Here is a 27,870-nt window from a genome sequence, read left to right as displayed (position 1 = left end):
TTTCTTGGATAACTATTTACTATGTGCCTGCATTCAAAAATATTCACTAAAAGACCACTGCTTATCATGCTGACTAATGCTGTGTTATTGTTTACTTGTATTCCCTTGTCTGTCGGTATCCATCTGTTGTCTCTTGTCTTACACTTAGATTATAAATCCATCTTTTTGTACTGTGTTTGTATAGCTAGTAGCACAATGGGGTCCTGGTCCAAGAAAAAACAACAACATGTTAATTCATTCGGAGTTAATTTACAGGTGGCTTATATCTCCCTGAAAAAGAAAGTTCTTATTGGAAGTTCTTAGCTCTTATGTAACTTTATGGTCAGAGAAATGACTTAATACAAATTATCCTTTTTTCAAAAATAACTTTGTATTTCAAAGTTTTATTTACAAATAGATACACAATCATCAACTCTGCAGTTACAGGTACATGGGAAAATATAAAACTTTACAGGTGAATGTTATTCACAGCTAGTCATGTAAATTCGAAGTCCAAAGTTACTACCTGTAGCTATTGGTTGGCACAGCACTAAAGGCATGTCTGGAATAACGTTATGTGTAACAGATTTAGAGTACAGGCTAAATGATTATCAGTTAGCACATTAGCAGCAATACAATGCATCTCCATATATCTTTAGTGAGCCTTTTTTCTAACAATTTATATTGTACTTGTCACTGTAGTATCTGTGATTTAACAAAATTATTACAATCAAAATATAGTAGATTCTTTTAAATAGGTATAGATTGATCTGTAAAACTCACTAAAAGCGTCACTTTTTTCCCCTTGCTTATTTAAAAAAAAACAAACAAAAAAAAAAACAGGTCAGGTAAGTTAGAAGCCTTTAAAGGGTCAAATTAATCCCTTGGATGCATGTACCTATCTCCCCTTGAAGGCAATGGGAGCTGCACACATCCACTAGGGTTCACAATTTGGCCCTAATTAAGCAAGTCTTGCAACACCCACCTGAAAGAAGTAAGTAGGTTTTGCAGAAGAGGAAAACGAAGCACAGAGAGGTACAGAAGGTTTTGCCAAAGGTCACACAAAATCAGCAGAGAGCTAGGAAGAGAATTCAGATGTCCTGACTCCCAGGCCTATATGTTAATTGCTAGAGTCATGCGGCTGAGTTGGTGGAGAGATTGAGGGATCGATTAGAAAAGAGAAGCACGGGGATTAGGAAGTTAAATTTTGGAAGAAAGAAAGATAGAAAGCAAGCACAGGGAAAGGAGAGAACTAAATAAAAAAAGAAACTACACTGGAAACAACAGAGGAGAAAATACAGGGAGATCTACCTTAGAAGAGGGGAAAAAAAATGGAGTGAAGCAAAATAATGTATAAATAAAACAAGGGATATACATTGTAGTAAGTGATATTTTTCACAATGTATTAAATAGAAAGCTAATTGCCAAAATATGACCAATAAATAACCAAACACAGTATGTATGTATTATAGATACATTTACCATTGTTTGAAATGGATTGAATGTTGGAAGGGAATGGAGAATTAAGATTCATCCTCTTCTCTAGAGCCTGAAAATTCATTCATCTACCCTTGAAGGCAAGGGGTCACATTTATACCTGGCTCATAGATAACGTCAAAGACCTTTTAAAAAAAAAAAATAATAAAATATTTTTTAAAAACCAAAACTTGGAAATCACCAAAAGGCAGGTGACCTATATGTTCAAAAAAAACTTTCAAAGGGGAGACTACTGGAACCCCCTACTCGAGGTTATTCTTCTCTCTTAACAAGTTACAAAATACATTCTGGGCTGCTTGAGGGGCATTGGTGTGGTTTCCTGCACCTGCCATTCAAGCACTGGATGGGATTTTGACTGTCCCAGACACAGCTGTACACTAATGTACACATTTGAACTAGAGAGACAGCAGCTCATCAGTGAGAACCAGTGCAATCAAGTTGATCTCAGGTAGAAGAACTGGGGGTAGGGTGTGGGGGAGGTAGAGTGGAAGTCTGGAGCTGAGAATCTGGGGAGGGTGGGGGGGGGGGAAAGAGACCAGAAGGCTGGATGAATGGGCAATCCAAACATGCACCAAGTGCACTGAACCCAGTCAGTCCCCTCTCCCAACTCCCAACCCATACTGCTGTATGCCTTCAGATGACCCCTCCTTCCTATTGCCAATCTTTCTCAAACCTCCTAGAAAGAGAGCCTAACGTATTCTCTTCCCTAGATGCTAAAATCCTTCTGCATCAATACAAACTACCCACAACCCGACGCCATCTTTCTGTCTCCCAAAACTCCTCTTATCATTGCTCCACAGAAGCCCAAAACAACCCACTTGCCCCCTCTCCCAGACAAACTTTTTAACGTTTTCACTTCCATCAGTGTCTGACTGGGCTGGTGTGAAACAGCCAACAAAGAGCAACGTGTGGCACCTGGCCCTCAGCCACTGCATCCGGTTCAGGGACCCGCAAGGAAGAAAGGGGGGGGCGGCGCAGAGGGGGAAAGGCGCGCTACTGTTCTGCTGACAGAACTGAAACAGATCATGTGCACGAGAACAGGAGTGGAGAGATCCGCCTCCTGCATTCTAGATCTTTAAATCAGCACTAACTAGAACAGATGTTAACTACGTAAATAAATGGTTTCTTCGCTTTCTAACAGTCATGTTACCTGAGCCATTAACAATCCAATTCCCTGTCCTAACTACAGAGTCCACACAGCAACAACTTCCATCCCAACCTCCCACCCTCACTGCCCTACAACCAGGTCCATTCACAGAAACATATATCACTGCATGCCTATGAGGGAGCACATTTCCTGAGGAACCCACGGAGGGTGTATAAGGCAGAGGAGAGCGATCACAGGCTGCGGCCACAGATCTGCTCGACATGATAGATCTCCTTGGGGCAGTCTGCAGACAGGATCAGGGGCGCGTCCTCCGTCACCACAACGTCATCCTCAATGCGCACACCGAGGCCACGTAACCTCTCTGGGGCGGCCATGTCATCCTGGGGGATGTAGATGCCTGAGGGAAAGGAGGGAATAAAACCCCTCAGAAGAGCAGGATGAGAAGACACTACAGAATGCTCCCCTCCTTCACTGGCTCACATGGTGATGAGGGCAGGACTGTGCACTGAGCGATACTGGAGGGGGTCAAACCGGAAGAGCTTTGTCAAGGAAAGTTTCTCTCATTCCCCACTGTTTGGGGCAGCTTCTAGAGGATGGGGAGAGAAGACAGCACTTCCCTGCTACGTACAGACCCCCTGTATGTGAATATAAACCCTCATGCTTCCATTCAGCCTTTCTGCATTTCTTGATGTCAGTGCTGCCTATATGAGAAGGGACATTGACAGTGCTCTGGGCAATGGGGGAGAAGGGCAGAGAAAAGAAAGTCCGCGTCAGAGACCAGTTTTTATCTGAGGGCTTTGAGCCCGACTGTAACGATCTGAAGGAAAGCGTCACAGCAGAATGCTTACTTTGTAAAGATTAAGGAATATGCTTTAAGAGCTCACCCTTGCAACTAACTAGTTCTCGTTATATGCTGGGAGGGTAATAATTCACTGTGCTTTCCTAGTACAGTATGTGTTTTTAACTCCATTGTAAAGCACCTCAAGCATTTTGGTTTGAATGTCCAGGGAGCTATGTAAAATTATATCATATCATCAGAGTGAATCAGGGTTGAAAGTGTGTCCTTTTACCTGGCTCAATGGTTATCACCATGCCTGGCTGGAGTGGGAGTGATCGGGACATGTCTGGTGTGTCATGAACATCCATACCCAGGTAATGGCCCACATGATGTGGGCAGTACTTCCGAACAACCTAGCAAGAAGGAAAACACTGTTACTACAGCCACTGAACCTGGCCCCTGATCCTCCATCCCAACACAGAATCATAGAAATGTAGGACTGGAAGGGACCTCAATAGGTCATCTAGTCCAGTCCCCTGCACTGAAGCAGGACTAAGTATTTTCTATTATAGGCCATCCCTGACAGGTGTTTGTCTAACCCAGGGGTTGGCAACCTTTCAGAAGTGGTGTGCCGAGTCTTCATTTATTCACTTTAATTTAAGGTTTTGCATGCCAAAAATACATTTTAACGTTTTTTAGAAGGTCTCTCTCTCTAAGTCTATATATTATATAACTAAGCTATTGTCATATGTAAACAAGGTTTTCAAAACGTTTAAGAAGCTTCATTTAAAATTAAATTAAAATGCTGATCTTACACCGCCGGCCCGCTCAGCCCGCTGCCGGCCTGGGGTTCCATTCACCTAGGCTGGCAGTGGGCTGAGCGGGGCCGGCAGCCAGAACCCCAGACCGGCAGTGGGCTGAGAGGCTCAGCCTGCTGCCACTCAGCCCACTGTCGGTCTGGGGTTCCATCTGCTGGCTCCTGCTGGCCAGGGTCCCGGCTGCCAGCCCCGCTCAGCCCGCTGCCGGTCTGGGGTCCCGGCCCTGTCCACATGGAGTGGATACCTACCTTCTCCCTGGTTCTAGCCATTCTCTTCCTCTCTCTGCACTGAGCTGAGGGTGGGAGTGTGCTGAGAACAGGGCTGGGGGTGAAGGATCAGGCTGGTGGTAGGGGTGTAGGGTCTGGCCAGGAGCTAGAATGAGGGAGGGGGCTCAGGGTTGGGGCAGGAGGTTTGGATGTGGAGTGCTTACCTGGGCAGCTCCCATTTGGTGCGAGGGGTGCAGGTGGAAAAGTGTGTGTGTGTGGGGAGGTGTGCAGGAGCTCCCATTTGGTGCTCAGGGTGCGGGTGGGGATGTGGGGGGTGCAAGAGTCAGGGCATGGCGTGTGGGGGGGCTGGGATGTGTGTGGGGTGTAGGAGTCAGGGCAGGGGGCTGGGGTGTGTGAGGAGGGTTCAGGGCAGGGGGTGTGGGCTGGGGTTGTTGGGGTACTCCCAGCCCCCCACCCTGAGCGGCTCACGACAGGGGGCTGGAGGAGATATGCCAATTCCACCCCCTTCCGCAAGTTCCCTGGACTCTGCTTTTCCCTCTCCCCCTCTGTAGCAAGGGCCGCCACAGGGAGGGAGAGGAGGAGGGGCAGGAACCCAGCATGCTGGGGGAAGAGGGAAGCTTGCCTGCCCTGCAAGGAGAGAGCGGTGCATTGGGGGGGGGGGGGGGAGAGAGGGAGGAGAAGAGCGGGCCGGGCCGGGCTTTTAATGGCATGCTCCTGTCTGCTGGGGTCCGGCAGACAGCAGTGTGCCATTAAAAATTGGCATGCATGCCATAGGTTGCTGACCCCTGGTCCAACCTGTTCTTAAAAACCTCCAGTGACAGAGATTTCACAACTTCCCTTCGTAATTTGTTCCAGTGCTTAGATATCCTTACAGATAGGAAGGTTTTTTTATGTCTAACCTGAATCTCCCCTGCTTCAATTTAAGGTCTTTCTGTCCTGTCCTCTCCTCAGTGGTTAAAGAAGAATTTATCACCCTCCTCTTTATAACAATCTTTTACATACTTGAAGACTGTTATTACGAAGAAAAGAGAGGAAGGGTGGGATGTATAGGAACAGGATGACTTGTGCTTGTCATAAGGACTGTGCTCATCAGTCTCATCCCCAAAGGATCACTGGGGGCTTTCCTCCATTTCATGTTAGCCTGCGGGGGAACTGGGTGCTCATGGAAACAAATGATGATCGCTGGCTTGAGCCAAGCCTAGAGCAGACAGCTTCCCGGCTGGATTCAATAGAGTAGCCAAATCTCTTCACTCCTGGCCTGCACACACCACATACTTCAGTCTTAGGCCCCCTCAAACAGCTCTGCCAATATAGTTCCGCTCTGACCTGCATCCCTTGAATACTCCAGGCCTGGACCACTCATCAACAGGGCCAGCAATTTGCAGCAAACCGTGCAGTGATTTTGTGATGTGGATAAAATGTTTTCGAAGGACTAGGCTTAGAATGCTGTACAGGTTTCACTTCATCCCTCCCTACAATGCTTAACCCCACTGCATTGGGTGACCATATTTACCTATGCTGAATACCAGACACCTGGTAAAATTACTCATATTCAAGCAAGTTCAATAGCGATCATTCAGAACTATGCAGTACAAATGTTCAAATTAACATCAAGCTGAGCCCCCGTTAAAAAAAATTCTGCGTAATTGGATTCTTTTTATTTACCTTCTTATCTTTAAGGCTTTAGGGTTCACACAGGGAGGGGTGACACTCTTCCCCCACCCACCCCCCACTCCCACATAACTTCCTCATGTGGGGGGTGACCGACCAACCCCACCCTCCATGTCTGGCTGGGCCCCTGGGACTGACCTGCCTCTCCCGGTACCACATCTTCCCGAGGCAACAAGTGAGGGGGCACGCAGGGTCACATACACTACCTTCCCCAGATTTCTGCTAAGGCTCACAGCAGAACATGGCCAGCAGCAGCCTTTCGGCACTCTGCGGGAGGGAAGGGACAGGAGCTGCTCCCAGCCGCAGAGGATGATCCGGTCTGTGCCTTTGCAGAGCTCAACTCTTCCCCCCACCTGTCTGTATCTGGAAGCAGCTTGTTCCTTCCTGCCCACACAGTGCGGAAAGGCAGTTAACACCTCCAGGCTGCTGCTGGCCACCAGCACCGACATGACCCAGCTGCCTCCTGTCCTCCCAACCCCGGCTACGGCGCAGGCAGGAAGCGGTTGAGCCCTAAGCATGCCTTGTGCACCAGGGCCCTGGGAACTTGACTGCAGGGGGTTCAGCGAACCCAGCCAGAGAGGTGGCTCAGAAGAGGAGGGTGCTATGGGGACGGAGCAGCCCCATGCTCCCTGGGGTCAGGAGCCAGGGCGGTGTGGGAGGAGGTGAGTGCAGAGGGTGCTAAGCCCCTGCCCAAGGGGCTGCTGCGGAGCCTGTAGGTTCAGGGCATGAACAGGCTGGCAATCACTTCTCCCCCGCCCCCCCATTCCAGAGCTTAGCTGAGGGGCAGTGGCGCTTCCCATGCCAACACTGTGCAGGGCTTTGGCACATGCAGGGCTCAGCTCCTCCTGCCCAGCACCCCGGGCTGAGGAGGAAGAAGCCTGGTGTTGGTGAGCTGAGTACTCTGACCAGGGGCTGGTTGTCTGCACAGCATTGGGAGCAGGATGCGTCCCACCAGTGGGGATATGGAGGAGCAGCAGGTCATGGGGGGGTTGGGCAGAGGGGCAAAGCAGGGAGAGAACAGCAAGAGGGGGAGCACTTAAAGGGCTGATGGGTGATCAGAAGAGGTGACATGTAACTGGCCGCCGCCTGGCACCTGCCCGCACAAACCAGTCGTCGCAGTGCGCAGCCAGTGTCGGCTGGAAACGGGCCACGGCCCTGCTGGCTGAGAGCTGGCATGCAGTGGTGGTTGCGCTGATGGACCAACAGGGGGAGTGGCCTGCCCCACATGCTGCATCTTCACCTTGCCACCAGCTTTGCACACCCACCCCCATCAACAGCCACTAGATCACCCCACACTCACCGCTGATGGGTGGGCAGAGATCTGGCCAGCAGCAGGACTCACCAGTACTCTGGGGGGGTAGGGGGAAGAAAGACAGAAAATACGGGACGATTTGCCCATTTTTAAGGAAAATCAGGACACCTGCAGGAAGACTTAAATACGGGACTGTCCCTTCAAAAACAGGACATCTGGTCACCCTTCCACTGCACCACCCTAATCTCCTCCCCCACCTAAGGATCTCATTGTAAGAAGGAAGGAAAACATCTAATCCCACCTCCTGTTCCCCACCCCATCCCCTTTACATTTCTTGAGAACTGCTGATGCAATCTGATCTGGCTGTGCTGCCACCTGCTGAGAGAAACAGGCATTGCCTCCCTTTGCTTCACATTTTTATTGGACATGTTCCTGTCAGGGCTGTAGCAACATGAGATAGTCATATACTGAAGTGAGCCCTGAACCCAGGTCGCCAGGGCTTGTGCATGGATTGCCATACAGATTGTCTTTCCTGCAAGGAGATAAGGACCAGAACTGGTTTGGGGATGGTTTGGGAGGAGTGGTAGATATGCTGGAGGGGAGGGATAGGATACAGAAGGACCTAGACAAATTGGAGGATTGGGCCAAAAGAAATCTGAGGAGGTTCAATAAGGATAAGTGCAGGGTCCTGCACTTAGGACGGAAAAACCCAATGCACAGCTACAGACTAGGGACCGAATGGCTAGGCAGCAGTTCTGCGGAAAAGGACCTAGGGGTGACAGTGGACGAGAAGCTGGAGATGAGTCAGCAGTGTGCCCTTGTTGCCAAGAAGGCCAATGGCATTTTGGGATGTATAAGTAGGGGCATAGCGAGCAGATCGAGGGACGTGATCGTTCCCCTCTATTCGACATTGGTGAGGCCTCATCTGGAGTACTGTGTCCAGTTTTGGGCCCCACACTACAAGAAGGATGTGGAAAAATTGGAAAACGTCCAGCGGAGGGCAACAAAAATGATTAGGGGTCTGGAACACATGACTTATGAGGAGAGGCTGAGGGAGCTGGGATTGTTTAGCCTGCAGAAGAGAAGAATGAGGGGGGATTTGATAGCTGCTTTCAACTACCTGAAAGGGGGTTCCAAAGAGGATGGCTCTAGACTGTTCTCAATGGTAGCAGATGACAGAACGAGGAGTAATGGTCTCAAGTTGCAGTGGGGGAGGTTTAGGTTGGATATTAGGAAAAACTTTTTCACTAAGAGGGTGGTGAAACACTGGAATGCGTTACCTAGGGAGGTGGTAGAATCTCCTTCCTTAGCGGTTTTTAAGGTCAGGCTTGACAAAGCCCTGGCTGGGATGATTTAACTGGGAATTGGTCCTGCTTCGAGCAGGGGGTTGGACTAGATGACCTTCTGGGGTCCCTTCCAACCCTGATATTCTATGATTCTATGCCAGGGTGAAGAGAATTAAAGTACCTTGAAGAGGTGGTTCTCAGTGGTGCTTTTCTTTAGGATCCCCAGCTCTTTCAGCTTCTGTCCCATAAGGCTCAGCATGAGGCTGTAGATATTCTCCAGGCTCACACCAGGAGAGCAGAGGCTCAGGCAGGACTTCTGGATCTCCAGGACAGCCTGGTACAGCTCTGCTTGGGGATCAGTGAACCTGAAAGCCAGGGGAAAGTGAAGGAGGTCACATCTCAAATGGGAAGTTCCCAGGTCAGACGCAGTTCTGAGTCAGGCACAGCTCAGTGCTGAAGCACTGAGAAGAGAACATAGTGGCTGTCAATATGAAAGGACACACAAGGTACTAATGAGGTCACCTCCTTCCCTGCTGTGGAGAGTGGACCCTTGGTTGGAATCCTTGGCCTGAAGCCAAGCAAGGCAAAGCTGCAGTTTGAAGGGAAGTATGCGAGCAAAGAGACACTGGAACCAACCCAACCATCACAGGCACACTTAACGGAACCTTCCTGACCTGAGACAGGCAGCCACTCACACATGGACTAAACACCAGTTCCCTTACATCTCACTCACAGGCCCAGAGTCAGCCCCTGCACAAGGAAAGGCAAGACCCATCTCTGTAATCTTAGATTTGTCTTGGTAGATACACTAAGAGGGGGGAAATCAAAAAATAGTACTAACCATGTACATTCTTACAGTGACTGATAAGGAAAGGCTGAGGCATACAGGTCCTCACCCTGAATGTTTGTTTTATGTAATTTTGGTTACTCTGAGATACTATAGTGATGCATGCACTGAAATACTTACATAGACAGACATCACGCGCACACACACACACACACACACACGCTTATGGCTAATCACAGATTAATGCATCTATGCCCACACTCAACCACAATCCTCACACTCTCTCAGAGGTAACGCATAGCACATTTCCATATGTGGGCATCTTACCTGCCATTGATGGGCCAGGTACGAGTGATGTCACTTACGTAGCAGGAAGACTCACACCCACCATCCAGTAAGACCATTTCTCCATCCTGGAGAAGAAGAAATATACCATGGCTCAGGGCAGCTGCTAATCTTCCTCTGTGAAAGGGGCTTCCTCTGTGAGAGGCTGACCCCTGGGACAAGGGGATTCTTTTCTGCAAAGATGGAGTGGAGACTGGACTCCTCTCACAGAATCGCATTCCAGTTCCACATGTTCAGAAAAGCAACTATGGCTGAATTGTTCAGTTACCCTGCTAGGTAGTCTTGAATGGTGCCAATACTTAGAAAGCCTGAGCTCCATTCCCCTGAACTATTCTGCACCCGAAGGAGCCATCTTTATTCAAACAGGCTGGCATCTGTGATCATCACTTTATACCAGTCAGTCTCCAATAGAGAGATCTCTTTTAACAGGAATTCTGTGATAATAATCAGGATTGAAAGGGTTTTACAGAGAAGGAGATGAGAAAGTCCAGTGCCTCTTGTGCATGGGCTCCAGAGAGGAAAAGGGACAGTTGACGAGTTCTAGCTCAGGGAACCATCCTTGTTACAAGATATCAGGAGACTGAACAAGCATACTCCCCCTCGGACAGAGCAGCATTGTGGGACTGAAACTTTAAAACAATTTCTGTTATCTTCACTGCTCTCTCCTGGGACTGGGACTGCCCACAGCAGTGCAGAGATAGATTCTGAGATGCATCAGGTCATGGGAAGCCGAGACTTTAGGACACATTCACATCCACTTTACCTTCTATTCACTTTAGTCCAATTCAGCCAAATGGTTCCAGTGCCCATCAAATAGCTCTGTGTCTCCCACAGAAAGCAACCATGTGCAAGCCCAGAGTACAAGCATGGACAAACTGCCGTGCGCTACTTCCTTAAACAGGTTGCCAACCGAGCAAACAGTTCTGTAAAACCTTTGGGCCAAATTCTGTATTGACTTACACTAAGTGTCATCCCATTGGCATGGCATGGCAGCCAGCACAGAACTTGGCCTCCTGACCATTGATCTCAGAGTCAATGGGAGGGTGTAGTTCTCTGTGCACTAGGGGGAAATCCATGAAGCAGAATCTTAGCAGCTAAACACCAGGAACATCTATCAGTATAGGTTGACAAATATTATGAACATTTACATAAGTAGTTTGGATTCACTGCTAGTCTGACTTTCCATTTGGACTCCATTTTAAACCTCTTGTAAGAAACTGGCTTAATTATTTCAGTTCAATGTGGGATGATCCCCTGCTTGTTTTCTTGGGAATAATAAAATAAACTGAGTAAATGCTGGAGAATTTTTTTGCTGAAGACACTCAAGATCAGGGTTTGACTATCTTATAAATGTCACTATCAAAGGGTGACACTGGCCCTTTAAGAAGGAAGAGGCCAGTGCACCAGTGACTCATCTGCTGCTTCCCAGTGGGGATTAAGAGAAGGCACCTTGGCCATATCAGTAGGGAGAAACTGAGAGGGTGGAAGAGTCAGTCAAGAAAAAAGGCAGGCAAGAGCTGCCTGGGAGTGAGAGCTTGATAGGTGAGAACAGCCAGAGATCAAGAGGTCCCTGGAGGAAACTGTAGGAGGCTCCTGGGGGAAGGCTGGAGGCAGGGGAGCAGCAAGAAGGGTTTGCTGGCTGACCTCCACAAGCTAGAGATTCAGGGTCACAGGGCTGAAGGCTGGAAAGCAGCGGAGGGAGTTGTCTGATGACTTCTAACCTGGAGAGAAGGAGAGGGCCAGAGACAACTGAAGGCTGGGAGCACTGGTGGGCTCACCAACAGATGTCTCCACAGTGAACAGCTGGAACTAGGGGGAGTCAGGGATGTTCCCCTGGTGAGGATGAACTCCTAGCAGAGAGGGTGTGGGGATTCCCGCTGGAAAGAGTGGGTGGCTGTCCTGGCAAAAGGACAGGAGAGGATTAAAGAGCTTGGGGTTTGAAGGATGATATACTGTGAGAAATGGATGTCTTGGGACTTTTGTTTTGGACTATTTGCACTGTTTTTGTAACAAGCCAGCCCCAAGGAGGAGGAGTATGGGGCGAGAGATTCATGGCAGAGTTATTGGGGATTCTGAAGGAGGGGAAACTGAGGCAGGTGCACCTGTTTGGCTGCTGGAGGATGCTCCTGGCAGGGCCACTGTCTGACAGTCTCACTATGTCAACATCCTGTCCCTGTATTCTACAGACTGAGACAGTGACGACACTACTTAATTATTCTGTGAAGTAACACCAAGACACTATGAAGAGAACCTAACAGTCTGAGATGATAGGATCTTTTAATGGACACAATTTTCATTCTATGGGAAGGGAAGTTTCTCTGGAACAAGAGGTCATTGTGGAGTCTAACTTGGGAGCAGCCACCCACACTTCAACATTATCAGTGGCAATTTTTGAGTTAATCTGAATTGGTGGGAATGGCATGCTTTGTACGGGTGGTTGCCAAGGTGTTAACCGTGCTACCTGACACTGCCACCTCCTTCTTCCTCCATTGTAAGGGGGACCCTTCTCCAAAAGTTTAGGTGAAATGGGGGATTTAATTCTAGAGTGACTCAATCACATTTCCGCACAGGAAAGGAAAGTCCTCTAGAAGGAAGTGTCACGACGAGTTAGGATTTTCCTTGGGGATGTCTTCCAAGCTAGACACAATATCATGTCAGCTGGCAAAAAGGTACATCTCAGAGGAAAAGCAGGGCAAATGTCTTGCTAATGATTGTATCCTCATGATAATCAGTTCCCCATAAAACTAATAAAAATGCTTTGAACTGGCTTTATCAGAAACCATCCGAGTTATGCTCGCAAGCCTGACCTTGACCAGCAGTGTAACAATGGCAGCCTTTTTCAAACACAGTGACTGGTCTTATCATGGATGCATGCGTATGAGAAGAATATTTCAAGGACCCAACTAGCACTCTCTCTTCAACAAAAGATTAAGCCAGGAAGGAAGCTCACTCCTACATAAATGAGGAGGCAAGATAATAGGTTCTACTGAAATGTGAGTCCTAGATATAGTATAGTAACGTAGTAACCTTCTCCAGAGACTTGCACGAAGCTAAGATTGTTTTGTCAGAATTGCTGGAGAAGGACTCAATGGTTCGAAGTCCAGAAAACAAGGCAGACAGATTTACCAACAGCAAGTCAAAGAGACCCCAAATAATTTTGCCCTCCCCTCTCAGCCACGCTAAATGGATTTAATTGGACTTTTCTGTCATAAAAAGAGCATAAATTTGCTGCTGCAGCTTACTGTGCACCAAAGTAAAGCAAGGCTGAAGAATTCAGGTGAGAGAGGAGGGGCCGTAGCATCCCTGTTACCACAACTTTGTCTTCAGTGTGACTGGTGCTATTCTCTCACTTTTACAATGTCAGAAACCCACCCAGCATTCTAGACTGCTGCACAAGCACTACAGAAATGCATGATACAGGAGCAGATTTGCAATCCGATGAGAGGTTTCAGAGTGGTAGCCATGTTAGTCTGTATCAGCAGAAACAACGAGGAGTCCTTGTGGCACCTTAGAGACTAACAAATTAGCTCAGCATCCTTTAGAAAATATGGCAATGGGTGCATTAAAAGACAGACAGTGAAAAGGTAAGGATGGATTTGAAGTTGGCCTTACTGCCCACAACTATATTATGTTCCCATCTCCCATTGCTGTGTAAATATTTTTTCATTCCACCCCATTTGTTTCAGCACTTCTTGCCACTACAGAGGCAACGAGGGTACAGGTAGGCCGGGTGTAACCAGTGGTCAGGGGCTGGTAAATGGACACAGTATCAGTACACTGGAGTTTAAACACATGGAAGGCATTTGATTTACCTTGATAAGCTGGTTGTTTTTTATATAGTGCAAGGTGTTCGACCTGTTGCCACCAGCAACCACAGGTGGGTAAGCCAAGATGTCAGCCCCTCGTGCCCGGCATTCAAATTCAAACTGGAACAATCAATTCAGAGAGAAGAAGCCCATTAGTTCTGGAACAGTAAGCAACTGTGCTGGGCAACCATAGCTCCTGCCCCTACTGCCATTCTCTCTGTCTGTGCAGAAGGCAGTAACCCAGAAGAAAATGAAACCAAAAACAGCATTTCCTGAATGAAAACAGCCCAAGAGTTCTACAGAACAGCAGAAGATGACGCAGAATGATCACTTTTCACAGAAGTGTCTGGAACCCAGTGTTTGGTCTCATAGAAGATCTATCTCTGTCCGAGTTCCTAAATGCTACACTAATGATGTTTTAATACATTTTTGTGGGGATTTGTGCATTTTTAAAGCATTGTTCTCACTTCCCATACAACTTAGCAAATTTTTGAAGTTCTTCTTTATCTAGCTTTGGGAGTGTTTTAATTCCGAAATACCAAAATTTTTAGATTTTGCTAACTTTTATGATCAATATCTATTTTTGTGACCCTGTCTCACTGCCTGATTAAAAGAGTGCCCTATCTTACGTCAGAGCAGAAGACATCAGCAGATTCAGACAGGTTATGCCCAACTATTTGTGCCACAGTCATGAAAGAAATCCCAACTCCTCACTTTCCTCCAATGCTGAAGTAGATAATAGAGTGAGGATGAATTTAGTTAATGTCCTCAGACATAAGAGCTAAACAAGTACAAAGTACCATTACCAAACATCTTTTAAAATTTGCCAAGTTGTGTGGGACAAAATGCCCCACAGTACCCACAATCTAAATGCTTTGGGTAGTGAATTGTATAGTACAGTTCTGGGTGGAGGGTGTTTTTTTAAATTGCATCTTAAATTAAATCAGCTTCTCTAGAAGTCTGCACTACTGATCAGCACAGACAGACCCCACTCAACTCAGACATCAAAGGCCACATCCTGCTTGTCTTGCTGAAAGAGGCAATCCTGCTAAAATCCCTAAAACTATTTGGATGAGAAAAGTAAGCAGGATTCAGTCCTCAATTTGTATTTTATAGGTATTTCTGAAAATGCTTCTGGGAAGCATTTGTTTCATGGAAAGGTCTAATTTTTTTGTATGTATGTTAGAGGGTTATTTCAGAGAAGATACTGTAATTCTGCATAGAACTGTGGCAGGCAGTTTGTAATTGTAATTATTTTGGGATGAATTTTGTACATATGTGGGAGGGCTAATAAACTAAACTGTAAAAAGATTTAAGATCACACCACTTGTTATTTGGGTATATTCTGGGTTCAAATGCTAGAGAAAAGGCATGACCAGTGGACAAACTGGATATTCACTACATCTTGCAATGGGTAGGGGGAAGGTAAATATTCAGAATCCCCCAGGACTGAATCTAGAGTAAAAGCAGAAGTTTGTGGAGGTTGGATCTTGGCACTGCTGGGTAGTATACATCCAATATTAATCTCTCCAGACACGCAAAGAGAGCTGTACAGGCATAGAAATTTAGTTCTTAGCCAAAACAACAATAGGAAGTACATCAGTGTGGAGAGCAATGAAATCCTAAATGGGAAAGCCTTATTCCTCACTGGAAAACTCATTGCTCTCTCCCTCCTTCTCCCACACGTTTCTGGCTCTTCTCTGACCTTTCCCCCTTCGTGACACCCTATATTACAATTATTAGGATGCAGACTACATCTGACATTAATAGTTAACAATACTTTAAAGAACACTAATGCCTCGTCTCTGTACTATACTGTACTAACCCCATTAGTAGTTCCACATAATTGACAAAAGTCAGATGGCTGTGATCTATCACTTGCTTTTCATACCTTGCACAAGAAAGAGAGAATGGAAGAGCCTGTGAATCTTCACTAAAGCCTCAGACACAATCCCAGAATTCCTTATTCATCACCCCAACAATTTTCCACTTATGCTGACTTTCCTCCAGTCTCACATTACTTAGATGAAGTGTATTAGACATTCTCCTTGTCATGCACACTCCCAATTCACCTATACCCACATGTACTATGAGTTCTCTTCTCTACAGCACACACCACAGGCTCTGGATTCAGCCCCCATTTTTTATTTTGTTTTGTTTCTTTTTTATTTTCTTCTCTCTGTCTTTTCTGTCTCCTTTATTTGTTTCTATTTCTTTATTCATTGCATCCTTTTGTCCTTTTCTCCCCTTATTGCTGCTTCCCTCACTACCACACTGACTAGCATCTCACCCCAACCCCCCAGGTGGGAAAGTCACACCCAGGAATACTCTCTGCTCTGCTACGATACTTATTGCACTTTTAAAGGAATGGGATAGGCTGCTGTAGCTTCAACGACAATTTTTATGAAACGTATGAGAGGTTCTGAAAAATGCATGATCCAGTTTACAGAATGTGCGGCGCTTCCTTACAAAAGTATTTTTTTTAAAGCACCCTTTAGATTTGCAGTAAGCTTTCCAGAAGCTGCAGCCCCATTCATCTTGCTCTTCTGAAGCAAAGACACTGACACAGAGAGCCTTCTGAGAAAGATGTGTAACCCACACTGGCAGTGTCAGTCGCTGTCTAGTGGTTAGTCTACATAAGAGGTTAAGAGTTTACTACAGCTATCAGCTTAGGGAGTTACTCCTTTAGCTCAATGGGTAAAAAAAATCCAGCTTTTAGTATCAAAGGTTCTGGGTTGAAAGCCTGCTGATGGCCCATGCTACACTTCAAAATGTTCTGCTGCCATAATTCAAAAGCGTAGGCTTGACAGAGCTGCAGCTGTTGGGGAATGTCTTAGGCATGTCAAAGGAACCAGAAAAGTTGGGTGAGAAGGGGCTTGGGTTCCACTCACAGCTCTGTACCCTTATCAGCCATAGGCAGCTCTCAGATCCTTTTACTCTTCCTGGAGAAATAAACAATACACAGCCCTCTCTACCTCCCCAGAACCATCCACAGTCCAACAAGATACTGACCTTAGCGTACAGAAATGCTTCATCCACTGGGGATTTGCTGGCAAACATTGTCTCTATAAAAGCCTGTCAAACAACAATATAGACCTTTCATTAGCATGGGATTTGAAGCTGAGGGAAGAGTCTCCTTTGACTTCACTTTCCTTGACAAAAATATTCAAGGTTGTGAAGGATGTGAAGGAAACTGCACCGTCCCTCTTTCTCACCCTGGTCTGTAATACAAGAACTAGAGGAAAGTAGCAAAAGAAGGGGAAAGAATGGCATGAGGAAGCAGGGGAGAGGGCGGGAGCACAAAAAAAATCCTTTTTTTTTTTTTTAAAGGACATCAGATATGTAACAACTCCTTGGTTGTCTTGACTGAAATTATGTCAAGGTTGAGCACTCTAGCAGTTCAAGCAGCAGGCCTCATACTCTTTGTGATATGGGGGAGGGAAGTAGAGTATGGTTAACTGAGAGAGGTCAAGAAATTGTGCCTCCATGAAGGGAGATCAGGCAAGACTAAAGTTACCACTCCAGCCTAGCTGAATTCGACCCAGTTTCCTTTTATATGAGTGTACCAGTCCATGCTACCCCACACTCAAGAAATGACTGCCTTTGTTTCCTTGATGGGTTCACATCCCATACCTCTGATGTCACCCTTCCGGCAACTTTCATCCTCTCGATCTCTGCAAGGGATTTGATCAGCCGGAGTTGTTGCACTAGATGATGAATAGATCGGATGCGGTTTTTGCTCCCAGCTTTGATCTCGGCCAGAGGCTGCAGGTAGTCAGAGTGGAGCTGTGTGTGCACTGGCTTTGCAGAATCATACCAAACCATGTTCGATTCACCTGAGACACACAAAACAAAACAGACACAGACTAAGATTAAAGATGTTTTGTGATCACTGTATGAGTGAACTCCGCCTAGACTAGAAAAAGTTGAAGATGTGACATGTCATCTGAAAGGTAATTTCCCCTAGATCTGTAATATGGCCTCATACCTGACATGTGACCTCAGTGTAACATGATATTAATGATCTCCTTATATCTTAGCAGGTTAGTAATATGCAAGTAAACAAGTCTATCTGGTTTTTGTAAATTTAATAATAGTTTATGAAATTAAAAGAATACACTCAGTAAGTAAATATCCATTTCTATAAATATTTGTTATTTTCCCCACATACATTTCCCCTTCAGAGCGAAAGCTGCACTAGTCGGATAAAGTAAAGTGGGGGAAAATGTTTCATGACAAAAACATAACCTTGCAAGATTGCATAATGAGAATTTAGATTCCTGAGCTTAGATGCCCTGTTTGATCCCAAAGAACCCATAAGACAAAACCACCTCTTGTTCATGACCACCTGGGGCAGGGGTCAATAGCAATTATGTTTTGGGGTGGATTGTTTGGAAATGCCCTGTCTCTGGCCTTCAGCTGAAGTGAAGTTCTTCAGGAAGAATGTAATTATCCACATTGAAATCTGCCTAGAATATTGGGATCAGCAGCACTCCATTCTTGAAATGGGATTTTTTTAAATGACAATGAGAAGTCTGGACCTCACATTTTCATCTCTGCATGTCCAACAATTCAGCAACCCCCTTGATTAATTCCAAAAAAGTACTTGTCACTTTAAAGTATGTTTTCTGTTAATAATGTAGAATAATAAATAGTTTTTAAAAGTTCATCCTTAATAGAGCTAGCAATTATGGATAATGAAACCATCCAGTTACACTAGACAGGATAAAAAAAATACAAGAGAGATAAACTCTTGTGCTTTGGGGCACAAGGGAGGCCTACAACAAATTTTCCCTCTGTGCAGTTTATTCTATGATAATCCACTATGGGGCATATTGCACCTCCCTTTGCAGCATCTGGTATTGGCCGCTGTCAATGGACCAGATGGACAACTAGTCTGCCTCCTGGGTTCCATTTTTCTTCTCTTGTTTTTTTCAGGTTTTTTTAAACATGTTATATACAGAGAAAAAAAAAGAGGAGAGGTTAAGATGGGGTGGAACACCCCTTACCTTCATCAGAACTTTTCTGTAGAGACCCCAGAAGACACTAACAAAAACCATTTGCTTAACAGAGATAGTCATCTCTGCGGCCCCCCTCAACATGCTATAAAAACTCCAGGGCCCACCAGGGAGGATTTGGGGCTCCAGGCAAGGGGTAGGACCCTTGGGTGTAGACATAATTTGACTTCAAGGGGCAAGAGCCGGTGGGGCTTGGGCCATCTCCGCACAGCAGGGTTCAGGGAGAAAGTGCCACCTCCACTCCCTGACTCACCTCACCAGGCCACCCACCTGTCTCGGATGTAGAGGGGATGCAACCAAAAAAATATAACTCAAATGGGGAACTCAGTTCAAAGTTTGAAAACCACTCAGGGTTCAGGCAGGTGGTAGCTAGGGTCTATTTGCAGGCAGGGGGCAGCTCAGAGTCCAGGCAGGGGCAGCCAGGGGGTAGCTCAGGTTGCAGGGAGAGGAGTAGCTAGGGACTGTGTGCAGGCAGGGGGTAGCTCAGGGTGCAGGCAGAGGGTAGTTGGGCGGCTCTTACCAGCTGCATGAGCAGTCAAAGGGGGCTGGGAGCTGAGGAGAAGCTGCAACCCCAGGAACCAGCAGCAGATGGGGAAATGCCACAGCTGACCATTCCATACCATCACCAGTCACAGAAGCAGCTGTCCCACACTGCCTGGCTCTGGCTTCCTGCCTACTACCTGGTCAGAGGGCAGGGCCTGAGGAGGGCTGGGGTAGAGGAAGTGTGGGGGGGGGGGGGGGAGCTGCCCCCAGGACTGCCCCACTCTGGGTAAGGTGTTGCAGTTTGGGAGGGCAACAACCTTGTGCTGTCCCAACTCTTCTCATGGACACAGGGCTTCAGCCCCGCTGCTCCCAGCTTCAGCTGGGGTGGGGAGGGGGAGCTTGGGGCTTCAGCCCCGGGGTGGGACTCCCAGCTTCAGCCCCACCATTCCTGGCTTCAGGCCCCGGGGGGGAGAGGGGCGGGGATCGGGGGCACTGGGTTTCAGCCATGGGGCCCTGTGGTCCCCCTGAAAGGGCTCACAGTCTGCCAGGGGACCGCAGAATCCCAGTTGAAAACAGATGCTCTAACAAAGGTGGAGCAAAAGTACTTAATATATTTGGGCACATTTTGGGGAGGTTAAGACAGGAGGTTGTCTAACAAGAGTGATCTTTTTTATAAGCTTCACTGTATAACAGAATCTGGTATAATGCAGCAAATATACCACACAATCCAGGAAATGAAGAATTGTGAAGATGGGTTTGTGTATCACCACATATGGTTTTTAAAGTGAATTTAATGCAGGTGAAGATGCTGGGCTGAGAGCCATTAGACATTGGAGTCCTCTAGTAAAAGATCAATACAGTATGGGCAGCAGCAGCGCAAGCTTCCCACAGGCAATATCTGTGGTACTGTACTGCCCCGGTAACATGGAAGGGCCACATTTAGGGGAGAGGAGGAAGGTCAGTCTCTGTGGCCCAATGAATACTTAATTTCTCTTGACACTGACAACAAAGGACCAATTAGTACCACTTGTGTGTTCAGTGATATCAATTCAGTAGTATCTGGATACAGACCTCTAATCCACAAGCCATTAAAGAGCCACAGACAGGTTTTTTTCTATCACGACCAAACTGGGGACAGATTACAATCCATAGCTTAGATGTGAAAAATCTCTTTCCATTCCCAGTGTTATGTGCCTCCCAATACAGGGTCTGGTTGGAACCAGTGACAGAGAACGCTTCCCAATCTTGGGTCATCCAGTCCCTTTAACCTGGCTTCCATCTCATCTCGTTTCCATTACCTTTCAGTTTGGTTACAAGGTGTCTAATCTCCTCTATGGGGTAAGCTTCATCCACTCCTGTCAAAGCTACTGCCCCATCTGTGCCTGACCGTGGCCCATCCCACAGCTCTCGGCTTGGATCTCGCCGTGGTACAAAGAGCATGGCCTTGTGGGATGGCAGTGTCTTGCCAGGCAAACTCTGCAGCACCAGGATGCTGTCAGGTTCCTGGAACCCACACAGGTACAGGAAGTTGGTGTCCTGGTGGAAGGTGTATGGGATGTCGTTGCTCATGTAGTAGGTGGGGTTGGATAGCAGAATCACTGTGTGGTCCACCCCACCCCACTCTTGCGCCTCTTTCTTGATCAAAGTCATCAGCTTGTGTCGGCGTAGAGCATATTCCACCTGTGACAATCCCGGTGTTACCTCCCCTATGAATGAAAAACAAAATGGATGAAGTAACATTCTCATCTCATAATCACTTTCTCCCCATCCTACTCAGGGCTCTCCTTAAAACTCCATGCTAGCTTGCTAACCTCATATCCCCCCATTCCACGGCTCTCCCACTCCCCTGATCTTTCAGAGCTCAGAATCCACTTTCCTCTGCTCTCCATCCTGCCTCTTTGACCTCAGATATCCACATCCTTGGTTCACTCTGTTCCTACACTGTGCAGGGAAAAAGACTCTTTTTTAAACCAATTAACTTTTCTGCTTTAAACTTCTGGGCAAAGATTTTGATCAAGCAGCCTTAGACAAAAACCCAAAGCATTCTGGGAGCAAACTAAAGCCAGACAACAACTACTGGGCGGGGGAGGGGGAAAAGTGGTGGCAAAGCAAACTAAACTTTAACTCTGTTGGAAACCATCAGCTTTTATGGCATCTGGACATTGAACAGAAGACTGTGGTGCTAAGTCTAGTGTTAATTTCAGCAGATAAGGTTGTATTTGGACAGACATTCTGGTGCCATGTCAAGTCATATATGAGTTAATTCTAAAGTGTAAAAGGCAAAGTCAGTTTTACAGGTACCACATGAGATCAGAGACTGAGAGATTGTCCTTGAATATTTAACCAATCAAGGGGCTCAATTTAGAAACAAGCCAAGCCTTCCAGGATGATGTCAGACTATTTGATTGAGCAAAGAAAACTCCTCCATAAAAGACCTAATTTCTCCCAATGATTAATAAGGTGGGATCTTTTGAACATGAAAAAGGAGCTACACTTCCAATGATACCAAGGATACAAATTCTCTCTCGGGACCTCACATTTTACCAACCTTCACTAGCAAAGAATAAGAAGTACAGAGAACAAGAGATTGTCACTGAAACCAGAGGGAGGACACAAGAACAGCCTAAGTATTTTAAAAATACTGGAGACTAGTTTAACTATGATTTAAACCAAAGGTAGGCAAACTACAGCCTGCAGGCCACATCTAGCCCACGGGACTCTCCTGCCCAGCCCCTGAGCTCCTGGCCTGGTAGGCTCACCCCAGGCCCCTCCCCTGCTGTTCCCCCTCCCCCGCAGCCTCAGCTCGTTGCCGACGCAATGCTCTGGGCAGCCGGGCAGCACAGTTGCAGAGCCGCGGCCTGACCCGGTGCTCTGGGTGGTGCAGCCATAGCGCTGCCAGCTACCGATACTCCAGGCAGCGCGGTAAGGGGGCAGGGAGGGATGGATAGAGAACAGAGAAGTTGGAGGTGGGTAGAGGGGGTAGTCAGGGGGCAGGGGTGTGGATAGCAGTCGGGGCGGTCAGAGGGCGGGGAACAGGGGAGTTGGATAGGGCAGGGGTCCCAGGGGAGCAGTCGGGGGGGGGGTTGGATTGGGTGGCAGGGGGCAGTCAGGGGTGGGGGGGTCCAGAGGTGGTCAGGGGACAGGGAGCAGGGTGGTGGATGGGGCAGGAGTCCCTGGGGAGCCAGCAGGGGGCGAGAAGTGTGGGGGGGTCAGATAGGAGCTGGGGGCCAGGCCATGCCTAGCTGTTGGGGAGACATAGCCTCTCTTAACTGGCCCTCCATACAATTTTGGAAACCCGATGTGGCCCTCCAGCCAAAAAGTTTGCCCGCCCCTGATTTAAACTAAAATTATTCAGGTCTTAAAGGGTATTTTGGTTAATGTCCTTCCTATTTTGAGATATATATATTTTTCATATTCTAATGTCTATTTTTATAATTCTTTTCCTGTTTGCTATACTATACTGATCTATATTATAATGACTCAATGATTAAAACTGCAACTCATTTTGAGGTATAAGCTCACTCCTCAGCCTCCTTCAACAAGGGCTTTCTAAAAAAAATTTGTATTTGTGGTTTCTAAGAATTTGGGGGAACTTATTTTTCTGAGGAAAGGGACTTTGAAAAATTAGTGTTTCACTTTCATTAAATTCTAACTTTAAAAAAAAATAAAAACATATCTTAAAACCTGTTTGGTCTAAGAAACTTCATATTAGTTTTATTCTATAGCCCTAGAAGAGGCAAAGGGCACAAATCTATTTCTTTTATGGTCAGATACTGAATTCTGGAGTTATCCACTATGGAATTTTGAAATTCTGAATGCTCCATCTCATTCCAGTGAGCTTCATATACGTCACTGCAGGTCTGGTGACATTTAAAAGTTGTTTGTAGTGGCTGGTGCAATTTGGGAGTTCCACTAGCATTATGGCTGTGCCAACGGAGTTTGTAAACTCTTTTAGCCTTAACTATTCATTTTTAGGCTTTCAGAACGACTGCAAATTTTCATTTATTATTTTAAATAAATCAATACCCATTTACAATCCTAGCTGTTTTAATAAGTTTTATGAATTCTTAACTATTCGATAAATTTATTTTTTCCCCAATACCAGCCTTGATTATGTGGAACTGTTAACCAATAACAGAATTCTTAGCTTTATTCATAATCCCTTTTCTAGATTGTATGTAATAAATTAAAAATATATTTTTACTCTTATAAATCTGCTTAATGCCTTACTTCTTTGACTTACTCACTTTCACTGATTTCCAGCCCACCTTTCTGATCTCACAATGGTGCACTAACTTAATCTGCTCTCCTGTTCCCTACTGTACCTCTCTAATTTTAGAGTCACCTATGCCGGTGTCTTCCTTTCTTCCTTCTACACACCCCTCCATAATTGAGGGAAGAGGAGGGAAGTGCTCTTTAAATGTGTGCTGCTCTGTTTAATCTGGAATTCTGCTTCTCAACCCCTTCTACTGAGACATATCCCCTCTTTAAATCTCACTTCTTAAAACCTTCTTTTTCTCTCTGATTCACAGAGTATTGTCTATGAAACATTTTTGTGATACAGAGTGTGCAAAGGACTCTAAAAATGAATTAGATTATATTGGCAGGGTAGCCAGCTAAGGAAGTGCCACTGACAGAAATGGTCTATAGTACTTTGTCTGTGGCAAGAGGAAGATTGCATCAGGAAGGAAAATAAATCTGGAATTTGTGAATCTAGTGATTAGGGTATAGCCTCTCTCTGGAATCAGATGCTGTCTCAGAACAGAGAATTCCACAAGGAATAAAATTACTGGAATAAAGTAAATATAAATGATAGTGCCAAGCTACAGACCCTTTTATATGATGTGGGCAACTAAGGTACTTTCTCAGAGAAACATACGAAGGGTGCCACTGGTTAACTACCAACGGCTCAGGAGCCCTTACCTGGTTTGAGAAGGTGTGGATGTGTGAAGGAGCTGGGCTGTCCCAGGTACCTGTTTGGAATCTTCCTCTGCTGGGCAGGCTGGATGGATAATCTCCGAAAGAAACAGGACTTGCATCCTAAAGCAAAATAATTGCACAGTTTGAAGATGAAAGACCTTTCCAAGTATCATACAGCAAATTTACATACCCTCTAAAGATCTGACTCTTAGCACCGTTCATCCCACTTTTCTTGCAATGATAACTCTCCTTAACTTTTCAACTTGTTGCTTGCATAGTTGACTATAAAACTATTAAAATACAAACTCAAATAATGATTTACAGATGAAATAAATATAGCAGTTATAACCATGGACTAAGATGAATAAATTACATAAAGTTAAGGTACATTGGCATTGACAAACCAGTGACTGCATGCTTGAAAGAGGAGAGTTGTGCTGGTTTGTGTGTGATTAATCTCCTCTATCTGTGTACGATGCCATGTAGGGAAAATGAAATGTTTAATTTATCCACAAAAAAAGATTGCACTAGCGCCAACACGGTCAACCAACCTCCCCCACCCCCACCATCCTCCCAATATACTTTGATCATGTACTCAAAGGCCCACCTTATGGGGGAAAAGGGTAGTTAGTTTTTATGGCCTTTGCAATCAATCTTTGTACGAAGACTGCCAACGAAAGGGCAGCGAGTGTCATTGTGACATTTGTTGTGATAGACGTATTCATATGGAAGCTGCCTCAGAGTCTCCTCTTAGTACTTAACTAAGTTATTTACTATCATCCTAAACTGAATTGGAACTAGTCATTCAGAAGTGAAAGTCTCCATAGCCTATCCCAATCCCAAGAGCCCAGACAACTACAATAAGAACTAGCAGTGTGTAGAGAGGTTGGGGAACTGCATAGGAAGAGAGAAATAAGAACATGATAATTTTAATATCACTGAACATCCCTTATCTATTTATCCTCAAAACAACTTTCTAGATTTGGATTTTTAATTATTATTTTAGCAAGTCTGTATCACAGTCCTTCACTACTGGATAACTGCTGTGGTGCCTGGCTACAGGACTGCCAAATGCTAGTTGGGACTTAACTAAATTATTGAGTTCCCCAGTCACAGCCACCTCCTGCACCCAGCAACTAGACCCTCTGACCTTAATTCTCCTTTACATCACTCAGGCTTGAGCTACACCACAGAGTCGAAGTAAGGCATTTTACGTCGACCTAATTATGTCAGTGTCTACACTACACCCTTGCTCCTGCTGACACAAGTGCCCTACTACACAGACATCATAACTCCACCTCCACAAGAGACGTAGGGCTTAGTTAGTGTCTACACAGACACTGCAGGTTACTTATATCGACTGTTAGCTGTCATTATTGTCAATTTTACCACTCCATGGAACAGTGAAATTGACAAGAAAGCTGGGCTGTCACCATGGGGTATGTGGGAGCTCCAGCTAGAGGCCAGTTGCCGCCCAGTCTCCCCACTCACTGCCAGATTGCATCCACCCTGCTTCTGACAGCCCTCCCACTGGCTCCCTGTAGAGAGCCTGGGAGCCACCTGGACTCCGGGTGCAGAGCTCCCAGCCAGGAGCAGCCAGAATCCTGGCAGCAGGGAGCTGAGGGCCCAGGGTGAGCAGGAGCTGAGAGCTGGGGCGGGGAGGCTCCTAGCAGGGAGCTGCCTGAGGAGCTGAGAGCCCAGGCTCTCAGCCCCCCACACTACCCCTCTTAAGTTAGGGAAGTACTTCTGGTGGGGATGCACACTACTGAGAGAAGAAAGGTAGTGTGGACATGAACCACTGCAGTAATGACTTGTGGTTGTAAGTTGATTTAACATAGGTGGATGTAAGTTTCTAGTGTAGACATGCCCTCATGCAGTGCCCATTATAAGGTCCTTTTATACTGCTAGGGTAGTATAAAGAATCCTGGTTATGGCCTGGTCTACACTTAAAATTTAGGTTCACAAAACTACGGCGCTCAAGGGTCTGAAAAATCCAGACCAAGCACCATAGCTATGCTGACCGAATCCCTCATGTAGATGCAGCTAAGTCAACAGAAGAATGCTTCCATCAACCTAGCTACTACTGCTTGCGGGGGGGGTGGGGGACATGTGTTTCCTACAGCAGTGAATTAACACCTTCCCTCACTGTAGGCTGTGTCTACCCCATAGGGTTATGCTATTGTAGCTACGCCACTATACACCCCACAGCATAGATGTGGTCTATATCTACACTACAGATTCTACCTCAACATAGCTATGCTGGAATAGCCCCCTAGAGCAGTACTGGGTCGCGGAATATAAGGCGCTGGGTTGCGGTGGCTCTGGTCAGTACCGGTGACTGGGCCATTAAGAGTCCCGTCAGCGGTGCTGCCTGACTAAGGCAGGCTAGTCCCTACCTGTTCTGACACTGTGCTGCGCCCCGGAAGAAAAACTTTTGTTTTTTCGATTGGACTTATTCCTCCAGTCTTTGGAAACTAAATACTGCTTCATGGTGCAAGTGGGAGTACCAGGAAGCAAAGCTAACTAGTCTTTCTTCATTCTCCAAGCTAAGATCTCCCAGATCCTCAAAGGTTTCAATGGGAGTTAGGCCTCTAAGTACCTTTGAAGATCTGGACCTATATGTACATAAATATAAAGTATAAAGGGGGGACACAAAAATTTGACTTTTAAAATCTTTCAGTTTTACTAATTTAAGATTCTTTCCTTATCTATGTTACTAAATACATTTTTCAAAAATATGATTCTTGGTCTGCCAGCAACCTGTTAGTGCTTGTAAAGTTCTTTGACCCTTTTATGCATGTGCTGTATAAGTAAGGCCTGGATCCTTCAAGGAACTATGTGCAACTGCAGGAGTATGCCGAAAACTGATACTTGGTTTTAACCGTCTTCTAAAATGGGAAGTAAAATACATTTTTAAACAGCTTTCAGCCACACTTTGTTTTGTATTGCAGTGGATATCCTACCTTTACAAACCTTGAAATTTTCAACTTTGAAAGCAGAAGTGAGGTACCTGTATTTTCCTTAACATCAATTTTACCAATAAAAAGAAAACAAATATTTGACTCACATTATTAGTCACAAAAAGGGAATTAACATGTGCGTTAATGACATCTTGAACATCTGGTAAATGCATCTGGTGATTATTATTTCTAATTCCCCCCCCCCCCCGCGGTCTATTTTACACTTTACCATGACAATCAAATTAGTTGAACTGGGTTATTAAAGATACAGTGGAAAGGCCAAATAGTCTCTGGGTCCTTAAATGCATGGAGGAAAAAAGGTGGCGGCAGTAGGAAGACAGACACGGGCCATCGGGCGACGAAGCGGGCACCTCGCAGCAGTGAGTGCCAGGCCCCCAGGAGGGGGGAGAGATTCGCCATTAGGAGGAATTAAAGTCTCTGACCTGATAAGCTGCACAAGCCCTTCACGGCCGGGATAAGCCTCTGAACTGGGAGCCACGGCATGGCTGCGCCCCGCGCCGGGACCGCGCTACTACAGGATGCCTGGTTCTGTACGGAAACCAGCGCCGCACATCTTCTGCGCTACTGCGGCTGCCATCCCCACCCCCACACGTGGCAGCGCTCCCAGCCGCCTCGCATAGACCGCTCACACATTGCGGGGCCTTCTGAGCCGACGACCCTGGATGATTACATCATCTACAAGCGCCCATTCCCCTGCGTGTTCCAAGCCTTAGGTGGCCACACAAACCGCCGCCGGCCTATAACGAAGGTGCCTCAGGCGATTGCTAGCGGCTACCCGGCCAACACCGAGCAGGGTCTTGCGTGAATCGAGGAGGCGGCTGATGACGTAACAGAGGGGGAAGGGGGGGTTGTCGGACGGGCGCGTGGAGGCAGGGCATGTAACGGACAGTCACACGTTCGCCTTCTAGAAGGTT

General features: G+C 46.4%; 1 protein-coding gene across 3 annotated transcripts; it reads right to left on the bottom strand.

The window, feature by feature from the left end:
- Window positions 1-363: 363 nt before the first annotated feature.
- On the bottom strand, window positions 364-27,870 carry XPNPEP3 (X-prolyl aminopeptidase 3). Of its 3 annotated transcripts, XR_007354417.2 has the most exons (11): window positions 27,379-27,870; window positions 23,979-24,095; window positions 20,354-20,761; window positions 17,188-17,390; window positions 16,567-16,629; window positions 13,561-13,674; window positions 9,731-9,816; window positions 8,798-8,981; window positions 7,379-7,427; window positions 3,655-3,775; window positions 2,844-2,981 (listed from the first exon to the last, which is right to left on the bottom strand). XR_007354417.2 is itself a non-coding variant. In XM_048834860.2 (10 exons), the coding sequence occupies exons 1-10, from the start codon at window positions 27,437-27,439 to the stop codon at window positions 2,815-2,817; spliced, it is 1,524 nt and encodes a 507-aa protein (XP_048690817.1). In that variant the 5' UTR covers window positions 27,440-27,870; the 3' UTR covers window positions 364-2,814. The 3 variants fall into 3 exon arrangements, 2 of the variants coding, with proteins under 2 accessions (XP_048690817.1, XP_048690821.1); XM_048834860.2 differs by lacking the exon at window positions 7,379-7,427 and having other exon boundaries at window positions 364-2,981; XM_048834864.2 differs by lacking the exons at window positions 7,379-7,427; window positions 8,798-8,981; window positions 9,731-9,816 and having other exon boundaries at window positions 364-2,981.

This window comes from Caretta caretta, chromosome 1 (assembly GCF_965140235.1).
Source record: "Caretta caretta isolate rCarCar2 chromosome 1, rCarCar1.hap1, whole genome shotgun sequence".
NCBI lineage: Eukaryota > Metazoa > Chordata > Testudines > Cheloniidae > Caretta > Caretta caretta.
The sequence above is the reverse complement of the archived record's forward strand: the minus strand, read 5'-3'. Positions and strand labels throughout refer to the sequence as shown.